This window comes from Ahaetulla prasina, chromosome 2 (assembly GCF_028640845.1).
Source record: "Ahaetulla prasina isolate Xishuangbanna chromosome 2, ASM2864084v1, whole genome shotgun sequence".
In the NCBI taxonomy this organism is placed as follows: Eukaryota; Metazoa; Chordata; class Lepidosauria; order Squamata; family Colubridae; genus Ahaetulla; species Ahaetulla prasina.
Window position 1 is genome coordinate 233180755 of NC_080540.1, and position 16132 is coordinate 233196886.

General features: G+C 38.8%; 1 protein-coding gene across 1 annotated transcript in view; it reads left to right on the forward strand.

The window, feature by feature from the left end:
• Positions 1–16132, forward strand: part of VPS13A (vacuolar protein sorting 13 homolog A) — a 121452-nt gene that overhangs the window by 84320 nt on the left and 21000 nt on the right. Inside the window, exons 54-62 of the mRNA XM_058165989.1 lie at positions 5632–5864; positions 6485–6638; positions 9108–9254; positions 9595–9676; positions 10435–10504; positions 10893–11001; positions 11174–11287; positions 12148–12293; positions 12387–12468. Of these exons, the coding sequence (XP_058021972.1) occupies positions 5632–5864; positions 6485–6638; positions 9108–9254; positions 9595–9676; positions 10435–10504; positions 10893–11001; positions 11174–11287; positions 12148–12293; positions 12387–12468 (1137 nt within the window). The remainder of the gene's footprint in view (positions 1–5631; positions 5865–6484; positions 6639–9107; positions 9255–9594; positions 9677–10434; positions 10505–10892; positions 11002–11173; positions 11288–12147; positions 12294–12386; positions 12469–16132) is intronic.

Genomic DNA, 16132 nt, shown 5'->3' on the forward strand with positions numbered 1-16132 from the left:
TTTGTTTAGCAGAGTGATGGCCTTCGGGAAAAAACTGTTCTTGTGTCTAGTTGTTCTGGTGTGCAGTGCTCTATAGCGTCGTTTTGAGGGTAGGAGTTGAAACAGTTTATGTCCAGGATGCGAGGGATCTGCAAATATTTTCACGGCCCTCTTCTTGATTCGTGCAGTATACAGGTCCCCAATGGAAGGCAAGTTGGTAGCAATTATTTTTTCTGCAGTTCTAATTATCCTCTGAAGTCTGTGTTTTTCTTGTTGGGTTGCAGAACCGAACCAGACAGTTATAGAGGTGCAAATGACAGACTCAATAATTCCTCTGTAGAATTGGATCAGCAGCTCCTTGGTGTTCTGTTTCCCTTCCCCCAATACTCCCAGCAAAGAGTCCGTCAGAGGCCTTCCTTTTTTTTCCCTTTTATTTACATAGATACATGTCCTGGCCACGTCTACCCACGGGCCTGCCAAGTTTCTGGAGATAACGAGGAAATTATAGATAAGGCCAGAATTACTCACGAATATATTCTTCCCTCCATGAATTAGCTCGCGCCAAATTCATTGCTTTGTCCAAGACAAAAAACCAGGAAGTCCCGCCTCCTATTTATAGTCTCTGCAGATGTCACTGCATGACAATTATGACTTGGCTTTGTCCCAACTCTTCCGCTGCTGCGCACGCCGATCAAGCCTTCGTAATCTTGCGTCCCTCCAAAACTGTTCTTGTGTCTAGTTGTTCTGGTGTGCAGTGCTCTATAGCGTCGTTTTGAGGGTAGGAGTTGAAACAGTTTATGTCCAGGATGCGAGGGATCTGCAAATATTTTCACGGCCCTCTTCTTGATTCGTGCAGTATACAGGTCCTCAATGGAAGGCAAGTTGGTAGCAATTATTTTTTCTGCAGTTCTAATTATCCTCTGAAGTCTGTGTTTTTCTTGTTGGGTTGCAGAACCGAACCAGACAGTTATAGAGGTGCAAATGACAGACTCAATAATTCCTCTGTAGAATTGGATCAGCAGCTCCTTGGTGTTCTGTTTCCCTTCCCCCAATACTCCCAGCAAAGAGTCCGTCAGAGGCCTTCCTTTTTTTCCCCTTTTATTTACATAGATACATGTCCTGGCCACGTCTACCCACGGGCCTGCCAAGTTTCTGGAGATAACGAGGAAATTATAGATAAGGCCAGAATTACTCACTTAATATATTCTTCCTCCATGAATTAGCTCGCCAAATTCATTGCTTTGTCCAAGACAAAAAACCAGGAAGTCCCGCCTCCTATTTATAGTCTCTGCAGATGTCACTGCATGACAATTATGACTTGGCTTTGTCCCAACTCTTCCGCTGCTGCGCACGCCGATCAAGCCTTCGTAATCTTGCGTCCCTCCAAAACTGTTCTTGGGGCGTTGCCAAATCAGAAGAAGGCCCGGGAGAATCAGGCCTTGCCGGCCCCTCCCTTTGAGTGGGTGCCAGGGAGGGAGAGGGCTCAAGAGAAGCAGGGCTTGCCAGGTCTTCTCCCTCATTTTCTGAATCATCCGAGTCCAGGAGTCTGGGTCCAGGAACCTGGGTCACAACACTTGGGCAGTTTGAGCTTACTGAGTTGGCGCAGAAAGAACATTCTTTGTTGTCCTTTTTTAATGATGTTTTTGATGTTAGCTGTCCATTTGAGATCTTGCGATATGATAGAACCCAGAAATTTGAAGGTTTCTATTGTTGATACTGTGTTGTCAAGTATTGTGAGAGGTGGAAGTATGGAAGGGTTTTTCCTAAAGTCTACCACCATTTCTACGGTTTTGAGTGTGTTCAGTTCCAGATTGTTTTGGTTGCACCACAAGGCTAGTCGTTCGACCTCTCGTCTATATGCGGATTCGTCATTGTCTCGAATGAGACCAATCACTGTTGTGTCATCTGCGAACTTCAGTAGCTTAACAAATGGATCATTGGAGATGCAGTCATTGGTATACAGAGAGAAGAGAAGTGGGGAGAGCACACAGCCTTGGGGCGCCCCTGTGCTAATTGTACAGGTATTTGATGTGATCTTGCTTAGCTTCACCTGCTGCTTCCTGTTTGTTAGGAAGCTTGTGATCCACTTACAAGTCTGTTCAACCTGTACAAACCTGTAGCTGGTTTAGCTTAGTTAGAAGAATGTCTGGAATGATGGTATTGAATGCTGAACTAAAGTCTACAAAAAGGACCCTTGCATAGGTCTTTGGAGACTCAAGATGTTGTAGGATGTAGTGCAGAGCCATATTAACAGCATCATCTGTTGATCTATTTGCTCGGTATGCAAATTGCAAGGGGTCTAAGAGCGGATTCGTGATGGTTTTCAGGTAGGAAAGCACTAGCCTTTCAAAGGTTTTCATGACTACAGATGTTAGAGCAACTGGTCTGTAGTCATTCAGTTCCTTGATGGTGGGCTTCTTCGGCACTGGGATGATGGTAGAGCGTTTGAAGCAAGAAGGAACATAGCACATCTCTAGTGATTTATTGAAAATATGGGTGAAGATGGGGGCCAATTGGTCAGCACAGACTTTTAAGCAAGAAGGAGTTATCTTGTCTGGGCCTGGAGCTTTTCCTGGCTTTTGTCTGTGAAATAGGTCCTGCACTTCCTTTTCTGTGATCACTAGGGGTTGTGAACCCAATGAAATGGGGTCAGTTGTAGGAGGCTTGGCTGTTGTTGGTGTGTCTGAGATGGGGTTGTGGAGATAGGTGGCTGTAGTTTCCTTTCAAACCTGCAGTAAAACTCATTCAGGTCATCTGCCAGTTGTTGATTACCTTCAGCCTGGGAAGGAGGTTTGCCATAGCCGGTGATATTTTTAAGAGTTTTCCACATGTTTGCTGGTTCATTTGCTGAAAATTGATTCTTTAGCTTTTCAGAGTAGCTTCTTTTGCTGCTCTTATCTCCTTGTTAGTGCATTTCTGGCCTGATTGTACAGCATTTTATCACCTTTTCTGTAGGCTTCTCTTTGGAATGTCGTAGCTGCTTAAGTTTAGGTGTAAACCAAGGTTTGTTGTTACTGTGTATTCGCAAGTTCCTTGTAGGTACACATAGGTCTTCACAGAAGCTGACATATGATGTTACAGTATCTGTGAGTTCATCCAGGTCTGCAGAGGTATCTTTAAAAATATTCCAATCAGTGCAGTCAAAACATGCCTGTAGCTTTAATTCTGATTCCTCCGTCCAGGTTTTCACTGATTTAATTATTGGTTTTATGGCTTTAAGTCTTTGCCTGTAAGCAGGTACAAGGTGAATCATGCAATGATCAGAGTGTCCTACAGCTGCACGTGGTAAAGACCGATAGGCATCTTTTAGTGTTGTGTAGCAGTGGTCTAGAGTATTCTTGCCTCTGGTGGGACAATTGACATGCTGAAAGTATTTTGGTAGTTCTTTCCTTAAGTTTGCCTTGTTTAGATCTCCCAAAACAATGGCCAGTGAATCAGGGTGTTTGGCTTCAGCCTCCATGATTTGGTCAGCTAGAGTTCGTAATGCCTCGTTTACACAGGCTTGTGGTGGGACATAAACAGCAATTAGAAGAAATGAGGAAAATTCACGAGGCTAATAGTAAGGTTTGCAGTTGATAATTAGAGTCTCTAAATTGTTGTCACAGAATTTGTAAATTATGTTAAAATCTTGACACCAGGTTGAATTAATATATAGGCATAAGCCTCCTCCTTTCTTTTTACCAGATGTTTCTGGAATCCTGTCTGATCGTTCAATTTGAAATCCTGGAATGTTCAGGCTGCTATTTTCAATTGATTCATTTAACCAGGTTTCAGAGAAGCATAGGACTGCTGAATTGCGAAAATCAGAATAGTATTTGTTTAAGAGGAGTATTTCATCCATCTTATTTGCAAGTGAGCGTATATTTGTTAGGAAAATTGAAGGCAGAGGAGTTTTACCTAAGATGGCGCCGACGAAGGCTGCCTCGGTGAAATGCTCTCTAATTGTTTCTTTCTATTACATCTGAATATATTGAATACAGTACAATTGTCCTGGCATTCCACTTAGTATAAAACAAAAGTTAAAAACAGAATAATATTTTAAACAATGCTAGTGTTGGACAATAGTATGTCAATTTATGTATGTCATATTCTAATATGTCAACTTATCTATAAGCAGAATATTTTTACGAATATCATTTATTTTGATACTGTAACTTTTTCAGTTCACTGATAGATACTTTTCTTTCATAGTCCTTTGGCTCATAGAATATAAATCACACTGCATCACATATATTTTGTGATATAGTTCATATTGTATGTGTATATAAAATTTAAAATGGTAAAATGATATACTCTTAATAAGTGAATTTATTAATTGCAATCATGCCCCCCATAAGATTGACCTATGGAAGCTTTAAAAAGTGTAATAATAATAAGGCTACATTGTTAATAAGTTGCACTACAGATTATTATTACAATTTAATTCTCTGCGACTGCACTAAAGAAATACGTCTTCCCCCTATTAAGAGATTAGTTTATTTTAAACTGTGAAAATCTTATGTAAATCTCTTCATTTTAGTTTAACTTAATTAATTTCCTCTTAGGCTGTTTTATACAATTCTCAGAATGCCTTAGGTGTAGAATAAACTGCTCTTGGATTATCCTGAATTTGTTTGAGCTCTGCTTATCTAAGCATGGAGAAGGCAACATATTTTAACTGATCTACTTTACTGCTGATAACCACAAAACTGTCATGATTTGTGTGTGTGTGTGTGTGTGCATGTATGTGTGTGTGTGTATTTGTTTTTGTAGGTTTTCACAGGTATAGGTATGTAGGTCTTGGCATATTTGTGTCTTTTCCCATGTAAGGTTAAGAGTATCTTGGCGACATTTCGACGAGGTCTCACTCATCATCTTCAGGCTGGTGCTTTCGGCTTGGTTTTGCTCGCACAAGCACGAAGCCGAAAGCACCAGCCTGAAGATGATGAGTGAGACCTCGTCGAAACTTCACCAAGATACTCTCAATCTTACACGGGAAAAGACCCGAATATGCCAAGACCTACATATGTATGTATGTATGTATGTATGTATGTATGTATGTATGTATGTATATGTATATGTATATATGTGTGTGTGTGTGCGTGTGCGCACTTATGTGTGTGCCAATATATGCACTTGCATAAATAAGTACATAGATACACCATATTTCCATAGAACCCATAGAAGTAGTATATAACAAACGATATATAAAACAATTGCTATTAAAAATATTTAAGCAATTTTGAAACAGCCTTTTAAATATGTGGATTAGGTAACTAGTTTCAGGGGTGGTAGTCACTTACCTTCACTACTGGTTTGCAAATGCGAGCATGCACCACTGACTATTTTCTTTATAATCACTCTGAGGCAGTGGTGGGTTGCTACTGGTTTGCCCCGGCAGCAGCAGTGGGAGGCTCCGCCCACCACCGGATGTCATCAGATACGTTCTACGCAAGTGAGCGAACTGGTACAGAGGTAAGTGAAACCCACCACTGCTCTGAGGTTGGAGATCCTGAAGTGCTATATTGCCTGCCTGCTGCAGGAATACCCCATATACATCTTTAAATATTGTTCAGTTGGAGTTTTGTATGTTATCAAAATTGGAAATAAAAAGTTTCTGAGCAACAATGCTTTGAAGAATGTCTGATAATTAACATTTATGTCTTATTTTAGGACCTGATTAAACCATTTGAGGTGGGAGCCAAGCACATTTTTATAGTTTCATTTTTTGAAGGTTTGCAGCGTATAATCTTATTCACTGAAGATGAAAAGGTTTTCAAAATGACATATGAAAGTGAAAAAGTGGAATTAGCAGAACAAGAAATAATTGTATCATTGCAAGATGTTGGAATTTCTTTAGTAAATAACTATTTAAGGCAGGAAATAGCTTACATTGGAATCACAAGGTAACTAATATATTCAATTTACCATTTACATTTGGAAAAAAAATTAAAATCTTTCTTAATATTAGTAATGTATATTATATATTAAATTATATTTGATATTACAATTTAGATTCTTTAACTCTAGAAGTGAGCATAATGCATAAGAACTATTACGAGCCCAATTGTAACCTAGAATCCCTTTGTACGTGTTGAAATGATGGCAGATTTTTATCTTCTATCTGAATAAACTATGCACAAACAATTTAACTTCACCATCATATGCTGCTTTTAAATTTGTTATGGGCAAGTAATGATGATTTAATGGCACAAATTGCAAGCACCAGCTACATAAATTCCAAGTTTAAAGTTAATACTTGACAGAATATGTAATTTATATGCAATAAATAATTGAGGATTATGACAGTTGAATTTCTACTACAGTCTTTTTAATAAGTACATTAAAGTCTCAGTTATAGAATAATTTATATTTCCAAAAAGTTTTAATGCAAATTTTTTAAAAATATGAAGTACTTTTGATATTGAAGTCATTTTTCAAGTTAGTAAATCTCAAAGATTTAATAAAGTTTTATTGCTTATCATAGTTTTACAATTTGATAATTTTAAAAAAATTTATTTGCAAGCTCTGATGTAATTTGGGAGACAAAACCCAAGAAAAAGTCAAGATGGAAGCCACTAAGTGTGAAGCAAACTGACAAGCTGGAGAAAGAGTTTATTGAATACTGTGATAACTCACCTACAGAAAATAAAGTTGTGGAACTTGATGATAATATTCCGGTAAATTGAAGTTTTTTTAAAGTTTATGCTAATACCAAATTCCTTCAAGCATTTGCACACATTTTCCCCTTTCTCTTTCTTGCTAATATTATATCATACATGTCATTTGTTCCATAGCAGATTCTTGGTAAATTTCATTTAATAAAATTATAGAATATAACTATTTCTTGCTGCCTGGGAGAGACGATGAAATCCCTTTCTTCGTCTGTTGTAGTTTTCCTTTGTGATCTCAGAACAACGTTCAGAACTTTCTGAAAGTAGTCAAAAGTTCATGGAGGGAAATGTTCCTGTAACATTATGCAAATTGAAAGGGGCATAAACTTTTCTGTTCAGTAGCCTCTAAAAAAATATTTTTGTTTTTCCCGAAGAGCATGCATTAGCCCTTATTTTCCTTAAGTAGTTTTTCATTGTTCTCTAAGTCCAGGGATGAATAGTTTTTGTTGTTTCTTGGCAGTTTTTAATTACCAAATCCTATCTTGGAATCCCCTAAGATAGTAAAGGTTATAAATATTTTGATCAATAACTATTTTAAATATTAAAATATTTAATTTAATTAATTTAATATGTTGCAGTTGGGCATTTTTTTTGCTTCTTCCTGAGCTGGTGCGAATTTGTGGAAATAAGTCTATTTGTGTCAGGGCTTGAATGACAAGGCCCAGAAAAAAATCTAGAACAACTCTGGAAAAAACCATGACTATTTTAAGCCAAAGGCCTCTTTGCTCCATCAGCATATTGCACTAATCACTTCCCTGAATATGTTATCACACCTGCCCTGTATTTCATTGTCAGCAGTAACTTGAAATCACTTTAGGTGCTCTGGTCTGGACATGTTAATGATACATACATGAGATGGTTTGAGGTAAGACAGTTGAAAGCTATGATCTGTTTGGCCCTAATTGTTCCAGCCAGTCTGCTGTGGCATCACCCTTTTCTATCTTATGCCTGGCTTTGGTGTCTGTTCTGCAGTGTGATTCAGCTGCAAGGCAGACAGGAAGCCTAGCTTGTACTGTATAACCATCTTTTTAAAACGGGTGGTTGATCTGCAGCCTAGAGTTAGTGAAACTATATAATTAACCAATCCACCCCCAGTTTAACATATGCAATTGAACGTGTAATTGAAACTACTGAGCTTTTGTAATTTTTATGACTTGTTATGGGAAATTTCCTGCCTGGTGGCCAATGTTCTTGGGACTGCTGGATCCTAATTTCTTCTCCAAATTGCTAGGGCAATTTGCAACTGTCACTCTTGAGTCTCCTGAGCAAAACTCCTTGGTCAGATTCAGTTGTCTAAGAACCTCAACAGTGTCTAGACTAGCATTTTTCAAAACCCCATCATATACATTTTTAGAGGGCATTGGGGAGCATTATTTCCCAGTATAATCAGTTCATGGGAGAGAAAACTTTTTTCTTCCTTTGTCCCAGTGGTCCTGTTTATTTAAGATTTATGCTTTTCAATTCGACCACATAATCATTTTTTTTCCACTGGTTCAAGCAGCAAAAAGTAATAATCCGTAGCGTAATAGCCGAGGAGGCAATTCTGTGTTCCAGGATTCTGAATATGATGTGTTTGTTTGAATGCATACAATGCAGTCCTTGGGGATGAAAACAGATGAACTTGTTGCTTAAGATGGCAAAACTCTTCTAATATGGCAGTAGACTTCTTATGTAAAACAACAAAGATTTTTGATTATTTGTGAATTTTCAGAAAATCTGTTCCTATTTTCATAAATAGCATTGTATCTTTTATTTCGCTTTCTTCATATTCTTAAGATTCTATGACATGTAGTAAAGAATTTGTCAACATCTTTTGGTCTCTTAAAGATATAGGATATGCAGATACCTGCATTTTGACTGAACTTAAACCCTTTATGGAATTACCTTTTAATCTTATCACTTGAGTTTCCAGATATAGAGATTCTGATATCAATTAACATTGTTCTTCAGCCAGTCTTAGAATATGTGCGTGTAGTACTAACTTCTTCAGCATTGTCACGTCTATCTTAATCTGTTTTCTTTTTTTTTAAATCAATATGGTAAATATCTCTATTCCTTATATTACTGATGTTCTTTTGGCAAGATTGTGTGGGAAATACCACTGCTAAATTCAGTAGCTAAATTTAAAATGAATGAGGCAGAATTGTAGCTAGGATTTTTTTATGCCCCAGTCTCTAGATTTTTGTTTTTTCTCAGCATATACTATTACTAGTAAAGATGGAGTAAATAATTGGAGTTATTTCTGAGTAATCCTGGAGAAGATTTAGTTGGTAATTTTAAAACAAAGTGATTAGCATATTTGGAAAAAGTTTAAAACATTGTCACTACAATTGCATACAGTTGAAAGGCTAAGCATATGAAATGTCATTTAAAAATATGGAATTTACAAATGCTTAGTTTGAGTTATGCTGTGACCTTTGATTTGAAAAGTTAATTTTAAAAATTAATTACAATTTGGATTTTGTCTTATAACAGGTCTGTTTGACTCCTACTGGTAATGATATGAAAATATTGCAGCCATATGAATTTCCTGTGAGAAGAAGCTTTTTGCCAGCTTTAAAAGTACAATACAGTACCTCTGAACATCAGTCTTCTTTCAGAGTACAAATCTATAGAATACAGGTATATCAGATTACCCATAATTCATGGTGAAAAACAGATAATGGAAAATTATCTATGTATAGTTTTAACACTATTTCCTGTTACTTGTTTTAAAAATATCAGCATTAGGCTATACTTAAATAATGTATGAAAATTCAAATTTTACAATGAACTTTTGTTTGACAGAGAAACCAATAAGGCATGATTAGCTGCTGACTTCTGTAGATTAAGACTTTTGTTTGGAAAATTCTGCCTTTCAAATTCATGAATCTAGCATAATTGTAAACTAGGACATAACAATCTATATAAAGTGAAAACATTTCTAACCTGCAGTGTATTGTCCTGTAATTACTCCTATCAGATACAAAATCAGATTCCTGGAGCCATATTTCCTTTTGTGTTCTATCCCATTAAACCTCCCAAGTCCATCTCATTGAATTCAGGTTTGTTAACAGTTTAATACATTATTATGCTTTTCTTGCATGGGTAATAACTTAAGGAAAAATAAATTAAAATATAAAATAAAAAGCCCTTTCACAATACAAAAGAGTAAAGTAAGTTAAATTCACTAGATCTTGTTAATACTTTATTTCTTCCTAAATTAGTTAGAAACTGAACATTTATAACTTTTAAGTGAAAACATTACAGAAATACTTGCACTTTTTCACTTGGATGAAGTGCTTTTCAATAAATAAGAGTAACCAAACATTTTTTAGAAGAAAAATGATGACCTTTCCAAGTGTGGAAGTAATCTGGAGAGAACGTTTCTATCACTTGCATTTTCATCAAACTGATTTGTTCAGATTGCTCTTTCTTGACAAATGTACAGTGAGCCTGGAACTATATAAATACAAATTGCAAATCTTTTAATTTAAGAAGGTTTAGCTGATGACATTGAAATCTTAAAATTATTAATCATTGATGTCACTAAACTATTATAAGCATCACCTGTTAGGATTAAAAATTAAAATGTATGAGAATATGTACTTCTCATTTTAATAGATGGCTTCATTGCTCTCATATGCTGTGTGTGTGTGTTTTGTAATAACTTGTTTCCTTTTTCAACTCATTCATTGCATCCTTTGCAAATGATATCAAATACCATTTTATCATTGCAAATGGTATCAATTACATATAAATTACCTTTTGTATATTAAAATAAATTATATCCTCCATGAGAGTATGTTTGGAATTTTTATAGAACCCAAGCCATTTACAGATGTCAGTATTGTGATGAGAACTGCAGGACATTCTCGGATATCACGCATAAAGTAAGTATTTATGCTTTTTCCAATCTTAACTTGGGGATGCAATTGTAACTTTCTCCATTTGAAATTATTGGCATTTATTTCTGACTGAATATGTATAGCATTGCACTGCAGTCTTTTACCATTAGAATGGGAAAGTTTATTTAGTTAGAAATAAATTGTATTGTAACCACTGATTTTTTTTCTTTTGAGTAGACATGATTACAATAAAAGTATTAGAATTAATGAGTTGCTGTTTTTTGTATTAATTTTACAAAAGTGCATAAAGTATTGTTATATGAATCATTTGGTTACTGTTCACTAAAGCATTTTCTTTCATTCTTGATGTTGAAACAGTTGCATAGCTAATAGTTACGTATTTCTACTATTTAATGGTTTCAATTTTTTAAAGGTATTTTAAAGTTTTAATTCAAGAGATGGATCTTCGATTAGATCTTGGTTTCCTTTATGCACTGTCCGATTTCTTTACACTTGTTGATGAACTTCCCAAAGACCAAGAGGTATGCATTCCGATAAGTTATTTTTTAAGTTAATACAACAACAAATTGTTACATTATCCCAGTCTTTTTTTTTTAATCGACTGTGTACTACATATGAACTGTTATGTAAAAATATATTTCAGTATTGTCTGTAAAGTTTTAAGACTTACTATCTGTGTCAAATTTTTCACAGGTTGAACTTTTTAAAAAGGATGTCGAATCTGCACAGGAAGAATTAAAGAATGCAGTATCAACTGACACATCACAGATCAGTTTATATGAATATTTTCATATCTCTCCAATCAAGGTAGTCATCAATGTAACATTTGCTTGTTTAAATAGAGTTAGCAATGAGTAAGAACGAATGCCTATCAGTATTTATAATCCTCATAAATCTATCAGGAGATTTCTATAAAAATTCTGCCATTTTAGTAAGCTCCAATACTCTTAGGGCGAAAGCAGCAGGACTAGTTTTACTAAGAGCTATAGGTTCCAAATATGAAAACAAAAATATAACTGTCAACAGAATGATGCATCCTACCACAATGAATACTTAATTTAACAGATAATAACCAACAAAATTGAGTATCATCAATAATTTTTCACATTAAAAAATTACAAAAATATTTTGGGGAAAGCTACATCCAACAAATAAGAGTTGTTGGATTTTATTGGAAAAATATATTTGGGCACAAGCCCAAATATTTATATAGGTAAACCTTGTTTAGTGATCCAGTTGGGACCCTAAAATGATCACTAAGTGAAATTGTGACTGTACTTATAATCTTTCTTCAGCTTTGCTTTACAGATCTGCGAAGGCTATAAATGCAAGGATTGGTTGCAAAGTTACTTTTCCATCATAGTCGTAACTGCAAGCAGTTTCTAAATGAGGCAGTTGTTAAACAAGAACTACCTATATTGCAGAACAATGCAGATAGATAGCAAAGTTTGATTTTTCATTTAAAAAAAAAATACTGTAAAAGCAGTTGACAGAACAAAATAGATAGTTGTCTGCAACATTGGTATGGATTATACAAGGCGATATGGCTATAACTATTGACAAATTATCAATAATTCTTAAAGAAACAACAAAAAAACTTTTAAGAATTAGAATATTATTCAAAGTTTTAAGAGTCTTCCAATTCCTTTATTGATTTTTCCTTTCAGCTGCATTTAAGCTTTTCACTCAGTACTGGTGGAGAAGAGAGCAACAAAGATGAAAAACACAAGGACCTTATTCCGGTTCAGTCCTTAAACCTCTTGTTAAAGAGCATTGGGGCCACACTTACAGATGTGCAGGATGTTGTTCTTAAGTATGTGGACTACTTTAATGTAATTGTCTTAATTAGAATAGTACTTATACTTTATTTTATTTTTCATTTATGTATGTGATTTGCTTGTTTTAGGTTGGCTTTCTTTGAACTGAACTATCATTTCTGTACTACGCAACAATTGCAGTGGGCAGTTATCATGCATTATTCAAAGCAGGTTAGTATAAGCCAATGTGAATTAACCATATGAGCACTTTTTCCACGTACTGAAATGCTACACTGATTAGCTAGGCAGAAGCAAAAATGTATCTATCAAAGATCCAGTTGTCCTTATTTTCTTAACTTTTCTTTTTTAATACAATTTTTAAAAAAGAATTACAAAAATGCAGGTGTGACTTGACTTACTTCAGTTGGAATTTGAGTCTTAGGTGTTGCAGCCATTAAGCAAGGTGTCCATATGACTACTTACTCAAAGACTCCAATTCTGACCTTTTCTGTTGCAAATATTAAGCAATTGCAGGATAACTGAGTGGACAGAACAAAGGAGCTGTCTGTCAAAACAGCAGAAGGGAATTCCTATCCTGGTTTGTAGAAATGAAGATCCAGTCCTAAGATCCAAGCTTTGTTTCTGCAGCCTTCCCCTTCCATTCATATGTAGAAGAAAATTACCATGCTACCCAGAAAAATGAAGCTTGGATCTTTAAGGTCTCAAGTTTCCTTTCTCCAGCCTAGTGCCCCAATTCCCCCTTCCTTCAGTGTGCCAAAGGGAACTGCTGCATTGGGCTGGAGAAAGGAAGTTAAGCTTCCTTTCTGCATCCCAGGAGGGTGGTTCCTGTCCCCTCTACAGATGCTAGCAAATGCAATGTTTCGAAAGGGTAAAAAGCCTTTTTATCGTCACAGAAACATTGTGTTTGTTAACTTGCTAGCCAGAAAACTAGCAAATGCAGTCTTTCTGAATGATAGAAAGAGGCTGTTTTTACTGTTCAAAACAGTAACAAGCTCTCATGATATTTCTGAACGTTGGATAGAGCCTTTCTGCTATTCAAAAACTGTGGGTTCACTAACTTTCTGGCTGGAAAATTTAGCAAACACAATGTTTCTAAAGAGGAGAAAAGCTCAGATCTTCAGATGCAATCTTATTCTCCCAACATTCCCTTCTGTGTTTTTGTTTGTGTATGTGTGTCAGACCTACAGTGCTGGGGTGGAGAAAAGAAGCCTTCACCCCCAAGGTTTTAATTTCTCCACATCCCCAAACACACACCCTCCTTGGGAGTCCCCATGTTCCCAGAAGGGAAATTCCAAACAAGGTGCCAAGTGGCTAAAATGTGATCATGTGACCATGGGTGATGGTGCAGCAATTGTAACTTCAAGGACAGATCATAAGTAGTTTTGCCTGAGTTTCTTATAATTTCAAACTGCAATTAAGCGACTAGTTGTAAGTCAGGAACTACCTATAAAAATAATACAACATTAAGAAAAAAAGTATAAGTATTTCTGATGTGGGGGGGAGGGGGTGTTCCTGGTGTAGAGGGTCGTTCCATCTGTACGGTAAGTGGGAGAGGCAGATACGGTGGAAGCGAGGGGCCGTATCGTTCTCTGGGAGCACGTGCTCGCTGTTTAAAAGCGATCACGCGCTCCGGCCCCTCAGTCCTTACCCGTTCCCCAGATGGCCAAGACCCTCAGAGCTTGGGCCTTCGGTTGATGTTGTGCAATGCCCGGTCTGTGGTCAATAAGGCCCCCCTGATCTGTGACCTTATTCAGGGGGAGTCCATGGACTTTATGGGCATTACGGAGACCTGGTTGGGCACGGAAGGGGGTATACCCCTGGTTGAACTGTGCCCTCCGGGTTTCCAAGCATTCCATCAACCGAGGGCCCAAGGTAGGGGTGGAGGGGTGGCGGTTGTGATTAGGAAAAGTCTAGAGCCGAGGGAGTCCACTGTGCCTCAGATAGCCGGTTGTGAATCCCTCCTTGTGAAGTGGGGCCATAGGAATCAGATGGGTCTGTTGATCACGTACCTGGCTCCTTGCTGCGTGACTACAGCCCTACCCGAGTTGTTGGAGGTGCTTGCCGGAGTGGCGGTTGAGATCCCCAGACTCATGGTCATGGGGGATTTCAACTTGCCATCGGCCGGCTTGTCATCGATGGCGGCGTGGGAGTTCCAGGCCTCCATTACGGCCTTGGACCTGATTCAAGTAACTGATGGCCCTACACACAGTGGGGGAGGCACACTGGACCTGATTTATATCTCTGGACAGTGGTTAAATGATCTGGAATTAGGAGATTTAATAACAGAACCTGTGTCATGGTCAGATCATTTTCTCCTTCGCCTGGACTTTCGGACCACCGCCCACCACCGCAGGGAGATGGAACCAATACGTTGGTTCCGTCCCAGGGGGCTGATGGACCCTGAAAGGTTCCTGACGGAGCTTGGGCTGTTCCCTGAGGATCTGGCCCACGGCATGGCTGAAGAACTAGTTGCGGCCTGGGAACAGGCCGCAGCCGGGGCTTTGGACCGTGTCGTGCCTTTGCGGCCTCTGACCCGGCGTAGATCTCAACCGGCCCCTTGGTTCTCTGAGGGACTGAGAGAGATGAAACGCCGGAGAAGACGCCTAGAGAATACCTGGAGGTCCAGCCGTTCCGAAGCTGACCGGACACTAGTTAGGTCTTATTCTAAGATTCTTATTCTATTGAGGGAGGCGAAATGTTCTTACGTTTCCACCCTCATTGCGTCGGCAGATAACTGCCCGGCCGCCCTGTTTCGGGTGACCCGCTCTCTCCTTCACCAGGAGGGGTGGGATGACCCCTTGCAGGGACGTGCCGAGGAGTTTAGTGGTTATTTATACGATAAAATCGTTCAGCTTCGGGATAGTTTGGACCAAAATTGCGATGATTCGAGTGAGAGGACGGAGACGCGTCTTGTTGAGATTGTTTGGGATGAGTTTGATCCTGTGGCTCTCGAGGACGTGGACAGATTACTGGGGAGGTTACGTGCCACCACGTTTACTGGACCCGTGTCCCTCCTGGTTGGTGCTGGCCACACAGGAGATGACACGAGGCTGGCTCCGGAGAATTATAAATGCTTCCTTGTTGGAAGAGGTTTTCCCCACCGCCTTGAAAGAGGCAGTGGTGAGACCCCTCCTCAAGAAGCCTTCCCTGGACCCAGCTATTTTGGGAAATTATCGTCCAGTCTCCAATCTTCGCTTTGTTGTGAAGGTTGTAGAGAGTGTGGTGGCAGGGCAGCTACCCCAGTACCTGGATGAAGCTGTCTATCTAGACCTGTTCCAGTCCGGCTTCCGATCCGGATATAGTACAGAGACAGCTTTGGTCGTGTTGGTGTATGACCTCTGGAGGGCCAGGGATAGGGGTAGTTCTTCTGCCCTGGTCCTATTAGATCTCTCAGTGGCTTTTGATACTATCGACCATGGTATCCTGCTGCACCGGTTGGAGAGGTTGAGAGTGGGAGGCACCGTTTATCGGTGGTTCTCCTCCTATCTCTCTGACCGGTCGCAGACGGTGTTGACAGGGGGGCAGAGATCGACCGCGAGGCGCCTCACTTTTGGGGTGCCACGGGTCAATTCTCTCGCCTTTCCTGTTCAACATCTATATGAAGCGGCTGGGCGAGGTCATCAGTGGCTTTGGGGTGAGATACCAACTGTACGCTGACAACACGCAGCTGTACTTTTCCACCCCGGCCCACCCCAACAAAGCTGTTGAAGTGCTGTCCCGGTGCTTGGAAGCCGTACGGGTCTGGATGGGGAGAAACAGGCTCAAGCTTAATCACTCCAAGGCGGAGTGGCTGTGGATGCCGGCACCCCGGTACAGCCAGCTGCAACCACAGCTGACTGTTGGGGGCGAGTCATTGGCCCCAATGGAAAGGGTG